The sequence below is a fragment of the Myotis nattereri genome, assembly GCF_964212035.1.
Source record: "Myotis nattereri genome assembly, chromosome: 6".
In the NCBI taxonomy this organism is placed as follows: domain Eukaryota; kingdom Metazoa; phylum Chordata; class Mammalia; order Chiroptera; family Vespertilionidae; genus Myotis; species Myotis nattereri.
Window position 1 is genome coordinate 17,903,113 of NC_138081.1, and position 23,876 is coordinate 17,926,988.

The 23,876-nt window shown below is 48.0% G+C and overlaps 1 protein-coding gene across 1 annotated transcript in view; it reads right to left on the reverse strand.

Annotated features, from left to right (window-relative positions):
• Nucleotides 1-22,059, reverse strand: part of CLIC5 (chloride intracellular channel 5) — a gene marked incomplete at its 5' end in the record, with an annotated part of 97,789 nt that extends 75,730 nt beyond the window's left edge. The window contains one exon of the mRNA XM_081094708.1: nt 21,997-22,059. Coding sequence (XP_080950834.1) covers nt 21,997-22,059 — 63 coding nt within the window. The remainder of the gene's footprint in view (nt 1-21,996) is intronic.
• Between the last annotated feature and the right edge of the window lie 1,817 nt (nt 22,060-23,876).

Below are 23,876 nucleotides of genomic sequence, written 5' to 3' on the forward strand. Positions count from 1 at the left end.
CATACTCTATTTGTAATTAATATACTAAATGTAGATTCTGAGGGAAATTCCCCGATGTACAGACATTGGAACCCTAATCTAACTAAACCTATAGCCCTCGTCAAATGAAGAGACTTACTTACAGGAGCCTGGAAGGGACCTGATGTACTTTTAACCTGGGGGAGAGGATATGCTTGTATATTTCCACAGGACGCAGACTCACCTGTGTGGATTCCAAACCGTCTAGTCCAGCCGTGGGCAAACTACGGCCCGCGGGCCGGATCCGGCCCGTTTGAAATGAATAAAACTAAAAAAAAAAGACTGTGCCCTTTTATTTAATGATGTTTACTTTGAATTTATACTAGTTCACATAAACACTCCATCCATGCTTTTGTTCCGGCCCTCCGGTCCAGTTTAAGAACCAATTGTGGCCCTCGAGTCAAAAAGTTAGCCCACCCCTGGTTCTAGTCCGACCTTATGTCACACCACCCTCCATCTCCACCTCATCCTCCTCCCTGGTATCATCCATTTCAGCCGACCCAGAGGGCACAGCTGACTCCTCCCTGGACACTGACACCACCATCAAGCATGGCCCTGATGGTCCCGTTGGTACAGCCATTCAACGCGCTGACGCTTCGGGAAGCCCATTGCCAGTGACGCCACCTGCTAGCCAGATCAAGGAGGACAACCAAACCACCGACTTGGGGACAGCTGAAATCCTTGACTGAAGAGGTCAGCAACCTTCTACAGGAACAAGGCTCTGTGTGCACTCCATCCAGTATGTTTATTGCTATGCTTGCTATCATTGCTTGTCAATCTTCTTCCGAGTCTTAAACAACCCAATCCGAGAGGTGGCCATTGATTTACACGTGCTATCATTTAAAAAATAAAAAAGGGGGAATTTTCTGGAAGCCAGTCCATCCTTGCTGCTTGACACAGTCGCTGCAGGGAAGAAACATCTGCACAGCATATGTTTCAAGGGACCTGGCGTATATGGCATACTGTTCTTAATATGTTTGCTCCCCTTCTTAGCACTATGTGTTTTAACCAAGGTCACCTCTCCAAGAAAGGTTGTTTCCCCAGGTGGGGATTTTTCCCTGGAGTTAGGGATTAACAGGACTAAGGATGGGAATAAGTCAGTAAAACTCCTTAACTAAGGTGGGTAGTTAATCACTTTAACTACGAACAATCACGCTTAAGCTACATAATCTTTACTTAGGATAATCTCCTTCAGTTACTTCCTTGTAGCTTAACAGAACAATAGAATGGTGACCTTGGAATGGAGATAACAAACGCCCTAACCTTTGGAATAGAATGGATAGGATTAAAATCAACTAGTATAAATACAGATGTAACAGGAGAATAAAGACAGAACCTAGCTGAAGAACCTAGCTAGAGAACCTGGCTTTGCTGATCATCTGAATGCTGCCTCTGTGTCATTCCTTCTTCTCCGACTCCGTCCACACCTTTGGGAACCCCTGGACCTGCTGGGGCTGGACCCCAACAGTCGTTTTCTAGATTCTCCACCTTTCTGGGTCTGATAGCACTGTTTGTCCAGTACCTTGGGTGGTGCCTTCACAACATCACATTTACAATGTCAGTAAACGTGCAAACCAGGTAGTGCATTTGAACCTGAATGGGGAAATGGGAAAGGCCCAGCTTGCTCTCTATAAGCATGCTCTTCCCTGGCTCTGTTTTGCAAATGAGGGATATTAAACTACACAAAAAACTAGGCATCCCATTAAAGGTACCAAAATCATGCAAAGGGCAGAGTGCAGGGTGAGTCACCTCACCCTCCAGGATGCGAGACAATAGTCCTGGCCTAGTGGTTTGAGGAGTTTCACCAACAGGATGTTGATGGCTGAACTCTGGAGTCAACCCTGGGTGTTTCTGTGGTGCCTGATGGGGTTCATCTCACATCTGTTACATTCTCCAGTGACATCTCCACTCATAGGTCAACCTTTGCTTAGGAGACAGAGGGCAACAGGGCAGCCGACAGGGAGTGCCTGTGCAGTAGACCCAGCCTTTCCTCTTGTGCACTGTGCCACGGCAGGCAGGACACAGAACCTCCCCTGAAACTTTCCCTCATCTGTAAACAGAGTCGTTAGAACAATTCAGTTATATAATTTTGTGAATCTTCTTTCTAGGTTGCAGTCAGTTCTACAAATGAAGGGTATTATTACAATAGAGCAAAACAAGGCAGAGTCTCTATATACTCCTCTGAAAACTTTACCCTCAGTTTCACTGTAGGCAGCACCAGGGCCTTGCTATTATTTTTTAAAGTGGTTTCCATTCATGTTTAAGTCACTAGTTTCCATTCTAGCAACAGGTCAGCGAGCTAAAAATAGATCTGCCGAAAGCAAAGAAGGAACCTCCTCTTGTCTCTCCCTTTTGTTTTAGAAAACCACTTGAGTTGGCCTACGAGTGCCCAATGTGATAGAAAGACGGTAAGTTTAGTATCTGACTCCGAGCAAGTACAAGAGGTGTCGTGTCGAATACCTTCCCTGAGCCTGCAGGTGAGTTTCCTTGTAGCAAACATTTGGATAACATTCACACTGCAGGATGGTTACAAGGGAATGAATGCAAAACCCCCAGTAATGTGGTAAAGGTGTCCTTCCTCCCTCAGAAAATATATTGATGCCAAGTCCAAGGTCATAGAGGTGCTCTTCATCTAAGCTGGGGCAGAAATAGAAAGAAAGTTGGTGAGCATCCAGGAAGGTGAAAGGAAAACTTTAGTTTCCAATACAAAGATGTCCTCTGTTACTTAAGACAGTAAGTAAGCTCCCTTAAGTGGCACACAGATTTGGGGTTGATCGGTTTGATGTTAGACAACCCTGAATTCAAGAAATGGTTCGGTCCCTACTGCCTGTGTGACCTTGAGAAAGGGATGGATCTCTAAACCTCAGTTTCTGTTCCCGTGAAATGGCCACTATGTCCTTTCCTCATGCAGTTGTGATTAAATGAGCAAAGGTTGTATATGAGGTGCTTGGCTATGTTACTATGTGAGGAGGAAAGTTAGTTAAACCTACCTGTGACACAGACCCGAAGGCGACCCTCTCCCCTGCCCACATGCCCCCTGGAGCCCTGTCTTCTGGCATTTATGCTCTTGTATAGGGTGTCCCAAAATTCACGCAAGATTTGCAATTGAATTGAATCCCCTCCCTTGAGTGCGGCTGAGATCTATGACTTGTTTCTATCCAGGAGAATACAGTAAAATTGAAGGAATTTTGCAGATGGAATCAAGGCCCCAAATCAGTTGATTTTAAGTTCCTCCAAAGGAGTGTATCCTGAGGGGGCCTGACTTAATGAGGGGAAAGCGTCTAAAAGAGAGGCTCCTCTGCTGGCCTTGAAGAAACAAGCGATGATGATGTGAATTGCCCATTAACCAAAAATCAACCGAAAATGCCACTTAGGGAAGCTGAGAGTCTTAAGTACGCAGAGGACGTCATTGTATTGGAAACTAAAGTTTTCCTTTCACCTTCCTGGATGCTCACCAACTTTCTTTCTATTTCTGCCCCAGCTTAGATTAAGAGCATATCTGTGACCTTGGACTTGGCATCGATATCTTTTCTAAACAGGGGTTTTGCATACATTCCCTTAACTATCCTGCAGTGTGAATGTCTAAATTTGTGAAAGTTGACTGTTGGCCCAGGGAGGGCCATGTGGCAGGGAACCCGGAGGGGCCTGGAGGAGCTCAGGGCCTTAGTCCTACGTCTGCCAATAACCACAAGAGCTTGGAAACGGGCTCTGAGCTCCAGGTGAGATGCTGAGAAGGGGACCCAGCTAAGCCGTTGTCAGACTCCTAACCCACAGACCCTGAGGTTGTAAACGTATTGCTTTTAAACCACTATATTTGTGGCAAATTGTGACACACCAATAGAAAACTAGTGACCACTGCTTCCGGAAATCACTTCCTGGAGACAGGCTTGGGTTGAGGAAGATAGCGCTCACCTTCGTCACATTCGTTGAAGGGTTAGATGCAGGGATGAGAGAAAGAAAAGGAAGCTTCCCCAGACACCACTGGTCCCGTTTCTGAGGACTGTGCCTGGTGCAGCAGCTAGGAAGGCTCCTCATACAGTGCTCTTGACCCTCACCTGGCTCTTGCCACCCTGTGGAGGCCCAGGTACCCAGGAAGCTGTGCCGTGACCACCTTGCCGTGGTTTGCTGACCTACCCTGTAAAGTTGGGCTAAGCTCTTATTCTCAGCTGCCCAGAAGCCTTCTCCGCTCCCCATACTGTCTGCCTGACCATATTCCTACCAGGTCTGAAATACCGACGACTGGCACATTCGTGTCTCTAAGCCTCAGGTTCCCCACCCATAAATTAGGGATTCTAAGAGGACCTGCTTTATAAGGTAAGGATTAAATGACAGTGCAGGTGATGCCTGAGCAGAGCCTAGGTACAGAGAGAAAATGTGGCCCATTTGTATCACCAGACCTGCTCTTTCACGGCCTCTCCTCCAATGTAGGCATCTGTGAGTGCTGTCTCCATCCACTCCACCCAGCTTGAAGTGGCTGCTCCCCCCTGCATCCCCGAAGTCCCTCCACTGGCCATCCTCCTGCTACAGCGCCTCTGTCTCTCACCCGCAGGCAGGCATGAAAGTGGAGTCTCCCCCAAATCTGATCGAGGGCAGACACCCTGACTCCTCATCACTTCTGAGCCCCACCTGGCAGCAATCTAGGACACTGAAAGCACTCAGTGACCTTTGTTGACATAAGATGAAATGAGACAAAAGTTTGCTGAAGGTATGAAAGGCCAGGAGCTTTAAATAAGAAATGTCATAGAGCCTTACAGACAAGAAAGCAGGCCAGGCCAGGCCAGGCTTACAGACAGATAATAACAATAATAATGGGGGCACCTGTTGAGCACTTACTAAGTGCCTGGCTCTGTTTTAAGCACTTTGCATATATTACCTCATGTAACCCTCCCATCAACCCCCTAAGGGAAGTACTGAAACTGCCCATTGTCTCTCTGTTTACCACTCAGGGTGCAAGCTCACTGTGGGCAGGGACCGGGTCCTCCATTCTTGTCCTGGGTCTGACACAGGGGAGCTGCTCACCAGCTGTGGAGGTTCGCAGGCACATTCAGTTTCACCCTCCTGTCCCCCCTCACCCCACCTTCACCAGTCCTGTCCCCCTCACCCCGCCTCACACCTGACATCAGAAGCTTCACTCCCACTGAAGTAGGATAACCATTTAAGTCTCTAAAGGTTCGATGCACCATAATTGCCTGAAATCACACCTATTGGAATCATAGGTAAAACTAGTACTGCAAATCCACATTCTATTAACTGAGACAGAGGGTACGAGAGCCAATGGCATGCAGGAATGGGATGGTGTGTTGGTCAGAAAGGAGGTTCTTTAAAACAAGCCAATCCTGAGCTGGCTGCCAGGAAGGCAAAAGAGAGAGGAGGAGGAGGAGAGCATTTCAAGCAGAGGAAAGGACACATCCGGAGGCCAGAGGCTGTAAGGCCAAGCAGGGCATTAGGGCAAATACAGCTTTCCACTCCCACACCCGAGTTCCTGGGTGGAGCTTAAAGGCTTGTATTTTTTGAAGTTCCCTGGAAGGTTCTGATGTGCAGTCACTTGGGGGCCTAGTCAGTTAAATCAGTGATGCCAAGTTCTAACTTGAGAAAAACTGTCCCTTTGGCTCCACACACCACAGTGACTGCTTTGGTGTCATAGGTCACTCTAGGGAACTGATAGACCAGGAACACTTAAGTGACCTTGGACCAGCCACCTAACTGTGGGTGCCTCAGTTTCCTCATCTCTACAATGAGGATACTAATAGTAGTAATTCACACAGAGAGTTGTAGGGATTAAATAAGTACATGTAAAGCAGTTAGAAAGCACACAGTAAGCATATAATAAATATTAGTTATTACTACCATTATTCTTTCCCCTTGGAGGAGACGCTTGGGAATTATTGCCACTTGTTCTCACTCAGTGAAAAGGCTCCACTTTGATGACGTGAAGGGCATGGAGGCAGGGAAAGAACTTGGTGTAATCTGCTCTGCCCCAGTTTCCCCCACCCGGCCAAGAGGCCCAGATGAGATCCTGGATCTACATTTTTGTCCGTCTCCATTAAAATCAACCCAACGAATTTACTAAAGTTGTAAAATAAATATTTGGCATTAAATATCCTAATAGGATATTCTAAGCACTCAGATTAGGTATTATAATTAATGTCATAGGATTGCTAAGACTTCAAAAAAGAGTCTGTTACACATTATTTTTTCTAAGGAAATATTGATAAGGGCTCTTTAGTAAACCACAGAACTCACTCTGGCTAATTTAAGCAAAAAAGGAATTGGTCTGGAAAGTCATTTCCTGGCTTCTGCCTTGAAGACGCTGGGCCCATAAGAAGCATGTCTGAAAGGTGCAGGGCAGCAACAAAGTAGGACAAATGCCCACTACACCTCAATACTGAAATCAGTTGAAAATACTCTCCAAAGTATAAACATATGAATAATGAGTAGCATGCTCTTTATTGTTGCTTGGCATAGGAAAGAACCAATTTCCTGCCAAGACCTTGAATATGAGCAAGCTAGGTGCGCTCGCAATCCCCCCTCCCCCGCCCCCCACCACACACACACATACACACTGAAACTGGCTAATGTGAAAGTTAACCAGCATAAGTCAACAGTAGCCAGAGACCATAAGTGGATTCCACGGTTTTACACAATTTAAATTGAGGCCAGGATCCAGCAGGCCCAGGAATGCAGTTCCATCTACTGCATAGTTGAGAAATTCCCCAGAGAGGCCAAGTGTCTTAATCAGGGGCACAGGGAAGTCAAGGGCATAAACCAACCCAAGTGTTCACCATTAGGAATGTTTGTCTTCTCCTGGTAAATCAACATTCTCCTTTCTCAGGAAGTCTACCTTCGCCACCTGAGGCCTCACAGATTGGCTTGCGTGTGTGAATTCTTTACCTGTCTCACCTGGTATGTGAAATTGGTTCGGAAATGAGGTCATCGTCGTGTTTTCCCGGGTGATGTCCCTGGGCGGACCCTGCTGCACCTCCCCACTGCCAGGTGGCTGAGGCCCAGCACATTGACGTCAGGGCACTGCCCAGAGAAGCAGCCTATGTCAGCAGCACGTCTCGGAGGGAGCCAGGCCAAGCAGTACATGTCAAGGGGGATCACTGGACAGAGCCACACCCCGAGTGCAGGGGAAAGTGAGAAAGAAGAATGAAGGGGTGGGAGCTGGTAATGAGTTCTGTCCATGGGCAGCTCTACACACAAGAACCTGAGTGCATGACCGTGGACACCTTTCCATGGGTCTGGCAACGAAGTCCAGAGCATCAGGCTCGGTGAATATTTCATCACATGTAGGATAGGAATATTAATCATTTAGATTCACATAGGAATATTCTCCTAGATGTTGAGTCTTATGACTCAACCTTGGGGTCACAGGATCTCAACGCTTCCTGGAATGGACAGCCATGGGTGATGATGGCCACCTCCAGCAAAGGCATCCTGTCCAATCTCATCATCATTCATGGAGAAGGCCAAGCCCACAGCTCTGGGCACCACACCAAATTTAGTTCAATTCCTTGTCAGTTGGGCACCTGCTGACTATTTTTGTAAATAAAGTTTAATTAGAACACAGGCATGCCCATTGTTTACGTATTGTCTGTGGCTGCTTTCATGCTACAATTGACACAGTTGGGTAGCTGGGACAATGACTGCATGGGCCTCGAAGCTGAAAGTGTTTTCTGTGTGACCCTTTATAAAAAAGTTTGTTGGCCCCTACGTTACAGGAGCTCCAAGACCCTTACCAAGTAGATGGTAAACTGCCTGAGAGAGTCCTTCTGGAATATCCCACAGGGCCTCGCACAGGGCTCAATCAAAGAATCAAGACCTCAGCTATTTCATCTAATCCCCTTATTTTGAAGATGAAGAAATCCAAATGACTAGTCCACAATAATAGAACGACAGGAAGCAGAGCAAAAGACAAGTTCCTGAGTTCCACTGTATTGCTCTGTTACTTAACAAATATTGAGTGATTATGGAAGAAATGCAAAGATATGTGTGGAATTATATAGCAATTTGATTGAGTATACAGTGTATGCTAAACACTATATGGATATAGGCATTTCAGTCTTGGATCTCAAATCTCTGGAGAAGAGTAGATGTATAAAGTATATCTAATTGGTATGTAGAATATATACAAATAATATATACAAATAGTAAATTCTATATAATAAAGAGCTAATATGCTAATTAGACCAAACAGCAGAACAACTGTCTGGACGACCTTCCAGATGACCATCCGGACGACCTTCCAGACAAAGCTGGGGCTGCGAGGGCCGGCAGAGGCTTCGAGGGGCAGCCGAGACAGCCAGGTCTGCGAGGGCTGAGCCTCTTGCATGAATTTTATGCATTGGGCCTCTAATATATATATAAATAATAAAATTATGAAAAAGAAAAAAATTATGGCACACATGCTGCCCTATAGGAAGCAGCCAGTCATGAGGAGTGGATCCATGTGATCTGTGACGTTAAGGTCCCATGGCCAGTTGATTCCTGTCCTATTTGCTGAACCACTGGAGGAAATCAGCACCAAGCCTGGGGACCTTTATCTTTCATCCCAGCCTCTTTTTCAGCTCCTGTAGACCATCCTTTTCCCAAGTCAAAGCCTTCATCAATGAGGCACATCTGATAACCACTGCTTTCCCTTCTGACGGATGTCTGATGACACACTGGGCGGTTCTCCATCACTGCAAAGTGTTAACCAGCCAGGCGTTCCCACTGAGAGCCGTTTATCTCCCACTCTGGAATGAAAGGTACCTCGCCCACGATAGAGTAATTCTTGGCACACAGGTAGAAAAATGTTTTCTGAAGGGTATTAGGCCTAGATAAGGTTCAAATAGCTTTTAAAAGTGACCTAAGGTGGGGGAGGGGCCAGAAGGGATAGTCCATGGTTTTTCTCTAGGGTTGCCCTTATTCTCCTGGTCAAGAGAAGCTCCTGGGGTCCCGATAGGGATGGAGAACCTGGGGTCCCTTCATCTGCTCCCTCCAGAATCTGCCATGGCAACAGGTCTGTTGGGGGAAGGTGGCTCCCTTCCCCTTCTCTGTCACAGCTTAGCCAGCACTCTCCCCTCACGTCCTACCCCTGAATTGAATCCCAAGTACCTTCCCTGCCTGTGCTTCAGAGAATCCTGTTCAGTGCCTTCCCAGGACCAGGTCCCATGGTTTCAAGCTCCCATAGCCTCATACATGCCCATGGGTCACAGTCCTTCTGCCTGTCCAATGGCTGCCCTGCCCCTCCCACACTCAGGCTGCAGGTTCAGCCAGAGCCCAGCTGTGTCTGTTCTGTGCACCTGATTCCCACCCAGCTCAGGGTCTGGCACCTGGTAGACCTCAATAAATAACTGCCATACAGACAAGTATATTTCAAGAAACTTTGACTTTAATTTTATGTTCAATTATTAACATACATTAAAAGATGTGGTCTTGGAATCAGCCAGAACTGAGTTTGAATCCCAACTCTACCATTTTCCATGGGACCTTTCCAAGCACCAGATTTCTCATCTATAAAACAGTCACAATATACCTACCCCATGGCACTGTGGCGTTAGGGGTAGTGAATTAAATAGAGTGACTAGCATAATGTCTAGAACATAGCAGATACTCAAATAATGGTATTATAATGCCTCCCATAGACTTGCTACCTTTGCGTATGCCACTTGTCTCAGAATGATTCAGAAAGGACCTAGCATCAGGGAGGCTGGGCCCTCAGAGAGAACCTCAGGCTGCTCTCTGGCATTATGATAGCTAACTTCTCTGGGCCTCAATATCCTATAGCAGGCTCCTTGGAAGCTACTAAAATCCCATGAAGATTCAATGGAATCCAGTGAACTCCTGAAATAAAATTGTTAGTTTTCTTTCAATTGATAGTTTTTCACCTTCATAGTGCCCTGGCAAACTGTCTGTATTGTTGTTGTTGTTTTACTGTGGGACTCTCCATATGTCTGTAAATGAGTCCAGTTCTTAGCAGTGCAGAACAACTAATTGGAATAAGCATAGGTTTTTTTCAAGCCAAGGACTCCATCCATGCAAAGATGAGTTTCGAAGTCTAGCCTAGAATCCTGGGGCAATGGAAAGCCAGCCCTTCCAAAGAAGTCTGCCTTTGGTAGCCATCCCCACATCACACAGCAAGTTCTACTTTCACTCCCTTCCCAGGGGATAAAAGGGTAGGAGATACAGAGGGGAACTGACTTGATTTCTGAAGTAGAGGAAGTATTCAGTGCCGAAGGACTAAATAAGGACTAAATATCCTGCCACACACAAGGGAGAAACCCGGGGATCCTGACTCCAGGCCTTGGCAGTCTTCACCGGATCAGGGTGCTGACAGACACCGAGTACAGTACAGGCCGTACCCCAGTGGCATGCAGCACTCCTGGTGTCTCTCTCCCCCTCCCTTTATTCCTTTCCCTCCTGTTTCTTGGCCTGATATAGCAATCCTAGCTGGTATGACATCTGAGCTATCATGTCCATGTGTAGCTCATTCAGAGTAACACTTATTTTTTAAAAAGGAACTCTGGGGGACATGACCTAAAACAAATGTGTCAACCAATGAGTGGGAATTGATGTTACTGTGGCAGAGAAGCCGGAAGGAGACTTGAGAACAGTGGGGTCTTTCTGTAGAGTTAACTCCCTACCTGGTAATTGTCTGGCTTTGCTTAAGCATAGAGATCAACCTTGACCTTAGCCTATTCATTGTGACCAATGGAGAATGAAAGAAAAAGGCAAAGCCTTGTGCATTCTGCTCTATTGGCAATTTAAAAAAAATGTCTTTGGCTTCAGGAAGAATATTTTCTCCTTGCACAGCTGGGAGCATCTGGGTGAATCAAGGCAGCAGAGAGGACAGAGCTGATGCCCCAGCCTGGGGTCTGAAACCTGGTCTTACCAGGTCCCAGCTCTGTGGCCTTGGTCAGAGGACCCTGCCTTTCTGAGCTTCAGTTTCCTCATCTGTAACTTGGGATTATTAACAGGACCTATCACAGAATTCAAGGAGTCAATGTGAGTAAGGTGTTCAGAACATCACATAGCCACAGCTATTAGTATTCAGTTATAAATCCATTCTGTGGCCATCCCAACATGCAGAGTCCAACAAGGACTAAAGAATGAGGACTACTTCCTCTACTTCGTAAGTCAGTTCCCCTCTGCTTCTCCTACCCTTTTATCCCCTGCCATCGCCCAATCTCTTTCCCAACACTTTCCACTTCAAGCACCAGATACTCTAGGGATGGGGATGAGCAGCTGTGCCAAAAACAACAACAACAAAAAACCAACTACCAAAAACCCCATGACTCCGTGACTGTTTTTATAATTCCATGGGTCATGGAGCGGATTCTAAAGTCAAGGACCACTTTTTAGGAAGTCTGGAATACTATGCTCATTGGGGTGACCTATGAGCAGCTGGAAGGCCCACTGCCCCTCAAAGTTCTCTCCCACATTTGCACCATTTAAACAGAAATGTCCACCGTTAGACTCACCTCTCTGGGTTCAGCTATTCACATGGACCTTTGTTAGGTTATGAGCAGTGTTCCCTCAGTGGCCCATGCAGCAGTCATGGGGCTCTGGTTAATTACAGACGTCTGGGACCCTCTCCTGAAGACTCTGATTCACAAGTTTGTGCTGGAATTTGGAAAGTGGTCCAGGTGGTTGGTGAGATCATGTACAGAAGCGAAACCCTGATCTGGTGAAGACTGCCAAGGGCTGGAGTCAGGATCCCCGGATTTCTCCCTCAGCTTATGCAGAGCAACACAGTGCACAGGCCCCAGCAGGTTCCCTTGTCTGTGATGAGGGTTAAATCTCTTCCTCCCTCAAAGGGACTGTGTGAGAATAAAACCAAGGGACTCAAAGATGCTCCAAAAACTCTATGGACCCATAAGGAACCACTTTAAGAGTATACAAAGTAAGGTGAGGGAAGGGAATGAGGGCCTAGTTGGAGTATCTTCAATATCAGGTTGAAGCAGTTGAACTTGATGTAGCAGCTAAAGGAGTGGGTGTGATAAAGACAGTATTCTAGGAAGATTAAGTCAATGGTATCAAACATGGTGGATGAGAGGTGAGAGAGGCTCTAGGCAGGATGCCCTCTTAGAGAGTGAAGAGGAAAGGAAGCAAGGAAATAAATCATTTCTATGGAAGAGACAGGTTTGTTGTTTGTCAAACCCGCTTCCCTTTTTTTTCTGGGAAGGCAACTAGATGGCACTTAAGGTCTGGACTATGGAAAGTGGTTGGGAGGGATCTGGCCATTTCCAGGCAGGGACCATGCACACCTGCCATGTGATCCTCATTTGGGTATTCCACCTGTGCTGCCCAATGCAGAGGCCATCAGAGAAGTTGGCAGCCCTTGGATGTGGCAGGATATGGAGAGGGAGGAGGCTGAGCAGGGAAGACAATTCATCAAACATGGCATTGGGTATTATATGAACAAGTTCATGGACTGTGGTTTTAGCAGTGGGGCGTATACTGAACAACACAATGACTTACTCTTGAACAATGAAAACTCGAGTTTACAAAAGGGGTTTGAGTTTCTTCTTATTTGACACATAATAATACTGCTAGACAGATCAGATCTCTGTTATACTCATGAAGTCCCCAAAACAGGAGAGGTCACACAACTTTCCCAAGTGGCTCTCCTCTCCTGGAGTCCTCTGGCCAAGCCCTGTCCAGAACCCTTTATCCCCACAGGACAAACCTGAGGTATTTGTGATAAAGGACCACAGGCAAATTATAAAGACACTGTGGGTCCTAGATTTTATGATATGACTGTAAAATGCCACAGGACCCCAATGAATAAAAGGCAGGTGAGATTGCCCACCCCTTCCTGCTGTGTTTACTGGGTCTCTGCTCATCGATAGAATTAGGAAGAAGAGGCCTGCATTGAGGGGAGAGGAGCCTTGGGCTGAGTCAAGAAACCGATATCTGTTGCCATGACAACTTCCCAAATTGGATTTTTAAAAGATCGTGACTGGAACAATGGTTTTCACTTCTTCTTCATTTTAGACAATGGCTTCTCAGTTGGTCTCCATTTTCACACATGCTCCTTTTCACCGTTAGTGTTTTTCCTTCAGTGGTGCTTATTTCTTTCCCCCTTACTATAGAATGATAAACAGAAGTGGGGAAATCCTTTTAAAGTTCCTAGGGGTTGATGTGGGGTGTAGAGTAACCAGCACAAAACTTGTAAACACCACAGCCTGTAGGGGACCCGAAACACACTTTGAGACCTCCCACTTCAAAATACTTCCCCACTGATGCAGCAGCACCAGGCATCCTTAGGTAGGTACGCACTTCCTCACGTCTAAACATAATTGCATTGTCCACAGGCACGTGATAGCACGTGCAGTCTTCTACATTATAAATAAAAGTTCCAAATCACTCAGCCTTCCATGAGAGGTGCCTCATGATCCAACCCTAACTTATATTCCTGTCCACCTTCCCAACATCCCTTCACACACTCTTTGCCACAGCCAAGCAGAACACTTAGTTCTTCCGTACACATCCGGCCATTTCTTGCTTCTACATGAGCCATTGTCCACAGAGTTCCCTTCCTCTGGGATTTACATTTATTTCCTACCTTTTTCATCACCTTGGCTAACTCAGCTTATGCCTCATTCCTCCCCTCAAATGGGCATTTTCTAAAGTGCAGTCCTTATTTCTTTACCCCTTCTCCATACTTCCTCCTTCAGGGAAGTTATTCCTTCAACTTATTCTGCTCTGAGCAGAAGTTCAAACCCACATTCCTAGTCTTGACCTTGCCCTCATCCTTCATTCTGATTTTCCAGCATTGTAAAGGACATCTGTGCTTGCCTGGTCTGTCATCACCTCGAACAAAACAGTTCTAAAACCATATTCTCCTCATTAATGACAACTCCCTTCGCCATGGCTCTATTTCTATCAGTCATAGGGATTCGTGATTAAAAGGAAACAGAAAGCTCAAGCTCAATTAGTTTATCTGCACTCAACCCATTTACAACATCTTACTAGTATATGGCAAAATAATGGGCAAGCCCATCAAGGGTGTCACCATTCCAAATATGGAAACCAGTCTCTTCAGAGGTGAATTACTGGAAATTATAGGTGTACACATTTCTTCCAAGGCCTGTGCCCAATTTTGTGTTCACATCACTTTTCAAAGCACGCTGTTCCGTTCAGCCCTAGTTTAGGCTCATTATCACCTCCTGGCAGGAACACTGAAGAATCCTCCCCATAGGCTCTGCCTCAAGGCTCTCTGTATCCCAACATGGTCACAATGAACACAATCATAAGAGCAAGGACAAAAACAGCAGCAGCTCACATTTTATCTCACTCTTCTTCCTTCAATCCATTAGCAGCATGCATCCTGAAGAGTTAGATTGTGAATTTTTCTGATAAGAGGGGGCCAGACTAGATGACTTCTAAGAGGTTTTCCCAAATCAGAAATTCTATGGTGGTATGATTGCTGGTCCCATTTTACAGAAGAGGATACTTGAAGAAGTTTCACACCAACAATGGAATCCAGGTCTTCTTACTTTGAGTTCATCAGTCTTCCCACCACATCAAGCAACACAGCCTATGGACCTTTCTAGAAGCAGGGACCAAATCAAGCTTCTATTCTGTGTAAAAACTTAGTTACTTACTCCCCATTACTCACAAGGGGGCAAAAACCACTGCCTGTCATTCAAAACCATTCTCACTGTTTGTGGTGTGTGTGTGTGTGTGTGTGTGTGTGTGTGTGTGTGTGTGTGTGTTAATCTTGTTTTCAACTGCACTCTCCATATACCATTCTCTTCAGCCAACTTTGTATAGCCACTGCGCCCTGAACATCCTCACTGCCATACTGTTGCTGGACTTGACCTGTTACCCACTCCTAGCTACTCTGTGCATCCTAATAATTTTTAAAAGTGCAACGCAGGTCCTGCCTCGCCCTGCCTTCCCCCCGCCCCCCAACCCCTTCCAGAGTAGGCCTGGATACCTCATTCAAGCCACACTGGTCCCCTCATTTGAACCCTTCATTTCATGTCCTGCCACACATGTGGCTCTGAGGCTTCCTTGCATTTTTGCTTCTTGGCTGCGAGATTATGGACCCCATCTTCCTAGATATCCCCTCTCTGTTTCCAGCTTTCAGTTTCTCAGAGTGGGTGGCTCCATACACATGTTTGTAAATTGGCCAGCGGATTGATTGATTGACTGTAATCCCTTAATTCCAGAAATTCTTTATCTTACTAACATTTCCTTCATGCCTAGCTTTTAAAATTACTTGTCACTCCCATGTCATAAAAAAAATTGCAAAGGCATAAAATCAAGTTATAAAAGAAAGGTCAAAAGCATTCCTTTCCTCCCTTTCCTGGTTTATTTGTGGGTAATCTGGGGTGATTCATGCTACCAGCATCTTTGTCTCAGCCTCCTCCATGCTATGAAATGCGTGATTCCAATGGAGACTGAATTTCATCTTGCCCTTTGGGTGCCCTACTGGGTAGTTCAGCTCTATTCACCCATGGTCTAGGCCAAAGGTTCTCAGTCTTTGATGAATCCCCAAATCACCCAGGGGTAGTTTTATAAGGGTACAGATGCCTGGGCCTCACCCAGACCTCCTGAGTCAGGTCCATGTGAAGAAGCTTGGCAGTGACTTTTCCACGCCACAAGGCTGAGCACCATTGGCCTCGCCGTGGTTCAACCTGAATGCACAGTAAATACAGACCAAAGACTGGCAGCGCTACGGGTGCATCTAGAGTTAACAATCTCATTTCTTTTCCCCAGAAAAGATTCATTTCAGTTCTGACAGCAGACTATCTGACTTATCTTCAAAGAATTTCACAGTTCAGAGCTAAGATACTCCTTGAGTAAATTTGTGAGTTTCCAAAGTAGATTCTCACTCACAGGCTGGCTGAGAAGTGTTCCCAGTAGCTGGAGCTGCCCCCTCAGAACACCAGCAGGGGCAGATCTCTGGTGCCCCTGGGTGGGAGGACCCCTACACTGACTCACGTTTTCAGGAAACCCCTGCTTGACCACTTGGCTTCTTCACTATTTCTCATCCCCAGACTTGATGACAGGGCCAACTGAGGATGCCTCCTTGGTAATCGTTTTAAATGACAGCAGGTATTGAGAATCTGTTATGTTCTCCAACTCTCTGAGCAGCAGCCCCGTCAGAGGCAGACTGATCCAGGGATGGCGTCACTGTGCTCCAGCTCCCAGTGTCTGTGTCCTGGCTCCAGCAATGAGGCAGGGGCAGCCAGGACTGAGTCTGACTTCTCCAAAACATCAAGGGAGGGAAACTCAAGGGTTTAGCTTCTCACCATTTGGGCTATACTGGGCCTTCAGAGGGGGCTTTACTTATACCCCAGACTCATACTCAGTTCGTTCAATGCTCACACCAACCCCATGTTATAGGTACTGCCATTGTCACCATTGCACTGGTAAGAAAACTGTGGTCCAGGAAGGCCAAGCAGCCTGTCCTAGACCACTCCGCAGGTAACCCACAGCCTGATACTCCTCCACTGCACCCCCTGCCACCATGAACATGGACCTAGCACCCAGCAACTCAAAAGGAACCAAGAGTAAAAAGCTTCTGACCTGACTGTCTAAAAATCTTTGGGCTCTTTGCTGGATGGAGTCAATAAGCACTCAGATAAACAACACAAAGTCAGTAGGAAATCAGGAGCTGACACCACTGACCGTGCACTTCAGCGTCTACAGATCCCCAGTCCTCACTCCCACTACCTGCTGAACGGCACCTGAGATGTGCACCAGCCGACATCTGACACTAGCACTCCCATGGGTGTGTTAACAGGAAAAGACGCACTCACTGACATAGCAGGGAAGATGAATTTGTGTATCGGATTATGGACTGCAGATCAAAACCTGTGGAGGTGGTGAAGAAGAAAAACATTTGCTTAATGTGATGAAGCAAATGTCAAAGCCTGCTGAGCCCATGCTTAGGCAAGCTGCCCAAAGTGCCCAGGCAGCCAGCGGGCCGCAGGGGCCTGCGAGGGAGCGCCACGGGATTGGCTCTTGTCTGTTCTGGAAGTCAAATGACCACACGTGGGGCACCGTGACTTGACTTGACCCTGCACCACCGTCAGAGCCTTTCGGATCACTCAGTAAATGGAAGGACTAGTCATTTCTGCCAGACAATCAGCAGGACTCCGTTCTATTTTCCCTCATGCTGAACGGATGACTATTTGACCCCAGGCACTGATTGTTCTGGAGTCCGGTGGATGGGGCCTTATTGTCTGTCAGCATCTGTTAGCTGAGCACTGATTGGGCACAAGCTCTCTACCTGCAACACCCCTGATCACGGTGCCCTGAGGCTGTTGCAAGTTCTGGACATGAATCTGCACCAGGCAGCCCACCTATTTCAGCTGTGACTGAAGCTGCCTGCCTCTCAGGCCCCCTCTGACTATGATTCAGAAGCTCTCCAGTAGAGCCGTACCTGGGGGTGGGGGTATAAATATTGTTTCTGGGTTCCACCCACAGGAACTTCGATGTAGTTGGCCTGGGGAGCAGTGTGGCATCAGGAGTTTTAAAATTTCCCCAGACAATCTGAATATGCAGCCAACGTTGAGAACCACTGGTTTCTGTAGAAACCCACACCCATGGCCCCAAGAGACATTTATAGCAAACTAGTAGCCCGGTGCACGAAATTCGTGCATGGGGGTTGTCCCTCAGCCCAGCCTGCACCCTCTCCAATCTGGGACCCCTCAGGGGATGTCCAACTGCCAGTTTATGCCCGATCCCTGTGGCAGTCGGACATCCCTCTCGGAATCCGGGACTGCTGGCTCCTAACCGCTCACCTGCCTGCCTGCCTGATTGCCTAACCACTCTGCCTGCTGGCCTGCTCACTCCTAACTGCCCCCCTGCTGCCCTTCTCACCCCCAACTGCCCCCTCCTTGCTGGCCTGATCACACCCAACTGCCCCCCTGCCAGCCTGATCGCCCCCAACTGCCCCCCCTGCTGGTCTGCTCGCCCCCAACTGTCCCCCATTGCCGGTCTGATTGCCCCCAACTGCCCCCCACTGCTGACCTGCTCGTCCCCAACTGCCCTCCCCTCCTGGCCTGATCACCCCTAACTGCCTCTGCCTCGGCCCCGCCACCATGGCTTTGTCCAGAAGGACATCTGGAAGGTCTCCCGGAAGTTCTCCCGGTCTAATTAGCATATTACTCTTTTATTAGCATAGATTGGTCCACCATCAGCACCTCACTTCATGACTTTCTACATCTTGGGATCAGGGTGGGGATGGGTGAGTCAATGCAGCTGGGAGAGATGCCTTGATCTCTCACTACTCAGCACGTCCTGTGTTTGCCTTTCTAAATCACTTTCTGTTTTGCTTTTACTTCCTTGCTCTTTTTTCTTTCAATAAACCACACTCAGTGCCAGCTATCTATTCTCTAACCTGCGGTCCTCCCTTTATGATCATAGTCCAAACTACGTACGATCTCAGTTATTCTCAAAAGAGCCCTGCAAGTGAGGAAGGAGCCAGGCTTTTGTATCCTAAGGCGAATCAGGGACCTGCAGATCAAGAAAGGTTCTGGGAGCCATGGAATTCACATCATTATTTCCCTTCCATGTGCCTATAGCAATTTTCCATTTACAAAGCGCTTTCACCTACTGGCTGCTGTGGAATCCTGACAGCAAGTCTGTGGTGACAGTATTTTCATAACCAGGGAGCCACATAGCCTGATTGGCCCTGATCAATTCCAGAATACATCTGTTGTCCCAGCCTAATTATTGGTCGCACCCTTTTTCACTCTCAGAAGCATCGTGGTTTGGACAATAGATGATATGGTTGGTCACCTTGTTCACAACCACCTTCTTGTTTTAAGAGGGGACTATTGAGACTCGGAGAAATTAAGTAATTTGTTCAGAGTCACTCAACTAACTAGAGGCAGAGACAACACTTGAACTCAGGTCCTGTGTCTCCAGAGCTCTGCTCCATACATGGATATTATGGAGCAATAGAATCAGAGCTTATCTCCTCAAACCTTGCTTATTATAGATGAAGAAACGAAACACATTGGGAGGCAATCTCTTAAAAGTCACCATCAGAATGTTCCCTGGGAAGGAAAGCTTTGGGGTGCAGAGCAGGGATGGCCAGGCCCCTTGACAGCATCCCATGACCACATGGGAACAGATTAGTAAGTTATCAATAATTGTCTTGGATGGCACTCGAGAGTCTAACTTGACAAAAGAAGGAACAAGGCCTGACATACGGGTGTTTAAAAAAAGAGTAAGAAATTTAGAGTCAGAACCTCTAGATTTGAGGACTAGCACCCTCTGCTCTGGGCATTTCACGTACCCTCTGTGAGCACAAGTGTAGTTCAACCACAAAACGGAAGTAATCATCATTCTTATGTCCTGAGGTTGTTACCAGGAGAGCAAACTGCGGCTCACCGAGTGCTGACAGCAGCAGGTCTCCCGAGGGCCCTGTGACTCATGTTTATTTGTTTCCTTCATTTTTCACATGAGTGGACCAAGGCTCACGAACAAGGATGCTGGGGATTCAAGGAGATAAAGTATGTGAATAAGTCCTAAAACGCTGCCTTTTCATATTATTGTTATTAGCAGCTGCAATGGCAACAGATCATGATGATCAATTGATGTGGGTCTGAGTCGTATGTCCTTGAAACTCCCTGGGTGACGGAGGTTTTGTATGACACACCCAGTGGAAGGCGGGGTGGAAGAGTTGCTTCGTGGGAGTGTTGAGCATAAGCAACACCATGACTCGTGCTGGGTGGGGCCAGCCTGCCTGGGAGGCATCCTCGAATGAGGGCTGACAATTACCCTGCTCTTCAGAAAGCACCTCAGGTACCTGACCCCTTCAACAAGAAAGCCTTTCTTCGTATGGGAATCATAGAGCTAAGAGAAATGTCAAACTTGGAAATGCCTAATTTCGTAAATCAGGACATTGAAACTGTGCAAACCACGGCCAGGGTCTTATTTCACAACTAGAGGCCCAATGCACGAAATCCGTGCAAGGGGCTCAGCCCTCGCAGCCCCGGCTTCATCAGGAAGGTCGTCCAGAAGGATGTCCAGAAGGTCATTTGGCTGTCTGGTCTAATTCGCATATTATGCTTTTATTATTATAGATTACTTTGCGTCTTTACTTGTCCCTGTCAATGATAACTACTAACCAGAAGCTGAAAGGGGGGGGGGGGGGCGGGGAATGTCAAAAGAGCTTTCCCACCTGAAAAAAAAACACCTGCATCCATCTGGTTTTTGAGCTGACCATGAAGGCCTGCTGGCTCTCATGGATTGCTTTTCTTTGGGGAAAATAAAACAAATGACAGCACGGGCATTTTAGAATTCTCTGGGGGCACGGGGGCTATGCAGTGAGCTTTTTATATAAATGGAGAAAACCTCCAAAGCTGCCAACATGAAATTCCAAAGGTGCCGGGAGACTTGGTGCCCACACCTAGGAGTCGGGCGCAGGGTTTCTTTGGCTCTAAAGAGTCAATTTGTGTTTCAAATAGCTTTCAGGAACTTGACGCTGTGAAACTACCTGCTCCCAGGGAACCTGAGAAAGTCCCAGAATAGCTTTCCTCAAGGAGAGCAGCAAGACTCCTGGCTTTGTGAGAGCCCTCCCTCTTCACTCCCCAGACCAGACCGCAGGCCTGGAGGCTGAGGCTCCGGTCACCACTGAGGCCCACGCGCTCAGCCTCCCAGGGGACGCGACCCCTCTCATTACCTGGGTCTGCCAGAGGCCTGGAAATCCTACCCAAAGGGGTCCCAGAAACCAAATGAGGGCACCAGAAGCCACAGTTGAGGGGAGAGAAACAGGCTGAGAAAAGCAAGTATCACTAAATGACAGGTGTAATTTTTACAGTGAGAGAGAGAGAGAGAGAGAGAGAGAGAGAGAGAGAGAGAGAGAATGTAAAACCCAGTGGAAAAAAATTTAACAGACCCTTGTAGCACCTGGGCCAACTAGGACAGATGACTTCTTCCCGGGTCCCAGGAAATACACACGCCATTTAAACTTCAGGGACCCTTGCCTTCTCCCCGATCTGCATATTTCTAGAGAAACTTTGCATTTGCAGGGTTTCTTCCCGCTTTGTGAAAGGTCTTGGCTCTCAGGCAGCCTGCAGACTTCCCCTCCCCCAAGCCCTGGCGACTCTGCCTGCACCACCCTGGAGGCAACTCTCCCGCCGCCTCAGGTTTCCCAGCTTCTGCGGTGTCGCACCCGAGGACCGATCAAATGTTTCTTTCTTATTACACCAGCGGGCGGACGGGAAACGTGCTGCGGCTTCCATCCTTCCTCCTACAGGTTGCAACTGAAGTGCGCGGCTTTGACGTTACACTGTTTCTGCCTCGGGAGCGAGGTGACTAGTTTATTTTTTCGCTGCACCCCTTCACGACCGTCTGCCCAGGTTGCCCGGGACGTTTTCCGATTTGTCCAACCCTTAGCGTTTCCTGATACTACCCTGCAGGATCATGATCACGACAATAATAATAATAATAATAATAATAATAATAATAATAATAATATTGGGAGAAATGCGAGTGTTTGTTTTCTGCTTTGCAGGGCACAACGCAAGAAAACGTCTTTTGTTTCCCTTTGCTTTGCTTTTAGCTCTGAATAATAGAGAGAAAGAGGTTTTTAAGAAATGTTATTTTTGCTTTGCCAAAGGTAATGACCACCAATGCTTCCTTTTATTGCACACACACAGTTTTAGAAGATGGGTTCACGGGTCCAGCCAGGTTCTGACCATCTCCCTACACCTGAGGATGCCCCTTAAGAAAAGCCGACACCCTGCGGGCAGGGCTCTGGACCCACAGCGGGGACCGCCTGTCCTGCGGCCGCTGGGACAAACTGCCGGCCAACTCTCCAAGAAGACAGCCACCTGCCAGACCGCACCCGACTGCATCCGCCCGCCCGGGAGCCCTGAGGCCAGGCTCGGGCTCGCAGACAGGCGGCCCAGGGGACCGCCAGGGCCGGGCTGCGCTCCCCGGGGAGGGTCAGGCGCCCCGGCGCGAGCCGCGCGGGTGCACGTGAGCCGGCGCAGGTGCGGGAGCGCCCAGGCGCCGACCTACCTTCACAAAGAGCTCGATCTCGGGGTCCCTGTCGTCCCCGTTCGCTGTCGCCGAGTCCGTCATGCCGTCGGCGCCCGGGGCCACCGTCCCGGGTCGGGGAGGCGCCAGCCCTGCGGCGCCCGGGCCAGCGCCCTGCGCTCCGGCTCCTGCCCAGGGGGGCCTCCCTTCGGAGCGGCGTCCTGGTAGGTTCTCGCCCCCTTTTCTGTGTCTCCAGCCCGGGACCGCGATGCCTGCGAACCAGCCCCGGGTGACCGCGTGAACAGGAGAGAAACCCGGAGAGGACAGGGGGCACCGGGAGAGCGAGGTGCAGGGATGGCAGCAGGTCCCTGAGCAACAAGTGCCGGCTGCGGGAGGTGTCACAGGATCCGCGCCTGTCAGCGATCCCGCCGCCGCCGCCAACGCGCCCAAAATAGCCGTTGGCCGCGGGGCGGGGTCAGCCCGGGGGTGGGGGTGGCGGGAGGGGCTCCCCGCGAGCAGCCGGGCCGCCCCCAAGACAGGCCACCCCGCCGGGCGCGAGGCGTGGACCCAGCGGGGCCGCCGCCACTAAGGCCCAAAGGATGTCCTAGGAGAGGGAAAGGGGGCGGGAGAGGGATCTGAGAGACAGGGAGAAGAGAAGGGGAGAGAAGGGATGGTTTTAGGTCTTTTAAGTTTCAATGATGAAGCTTAACCTCCTCCAGATGACATACTACCAGCGTTCCCCGCTGGGAAAGCCCTCCCTGCCTTAGCAATGCTCAGAACAGAGAGTTGGTGTGGGGTGCGGGAGACGGAAGGAAAGACCCCAAACAGGGCATGTGCCACCCTCCTGCTGGGCGGGTAGTCAGGGGGCGGGGCGGAGAACGGGGCTGGAAGGTAGCGGCGTGAGCCAACGGGGTCAGGTGCAGCCCAGCCAAGAATCCCTGTCTTTAACCTTCTGGGTTTGTTCTTTCTTTCCTTTCTTTTTCTTTTCTTTTGCTTTTTATTCCCCCCCTCCCTTCCTCTTATTTTATTTCTGTTTTCTGTTTGCCTTTAAATGAAGCCTGATACACTTAGAAAAAAAATGCTCATATCCTGAGTGTGCAGTTCAATTAATTTTCACAGTCTGAACCCACCCATGTAAAACCAACATCAGATGAAAAAATAAAATGTTAGTTACACCCCCAGAAGTTCCTCCTGGTCTTTCCTCTCTAACTCTTCTCCCCCACCCCACCCGACCCCTCCCTGACCAGGGCAACGTTAGGCTGACTTGTATCAGCACAGGTCACTTTTGCCTGGAATCTTACATTACATTTGTGAGCTTCATCCATTCTGCTGTGTGCAGGTGTAAATCACGCATTTTCATTGCCACAACATATTTACCCATTCTTCTGTTGATGGACATTTGCATAGTTTCCAGTTAATGACTACCATGGATACTGTTGCCAACAACATTCTGTCTATCAAACATCCTTCAGTGAGTACATGCACACTCTTCTGTTAGGTACATATCTAGGAGTGGAATTGCTAGGCTATAGAGCATGAGAAGGTGCTTCTTGAGTAAATTCAGCCAGGTGGTTTTCCAAAGTGGTTGTACCAATTTACATTGCTGCCCTTCATTTCTTTTAAAAATAAACACTAGGTCTTTTACATCTGAAATCTGATCAAATTCTGTCTGCTTCCTTTGCCTTCTTGTTAGCTAATTCTGTTTGTGCTCTGTCTTGCCTTACTTACAAATATAAATTTTTTCAGAGGTTTATTAAACAAAATAATCACTTGACAATAAAAATAAGTAATAGTTTCCTTAGCCAGTTTTGCTCCATTGGATAGAGCTTCAGCCCATGGACTGAAGGGTCCTGGGTTTGATTCCGGTCAAGGGCACGGATCTCGGTTGCAGGTTCAATCCCCAGCCCTGTTTGGGAGGCAAC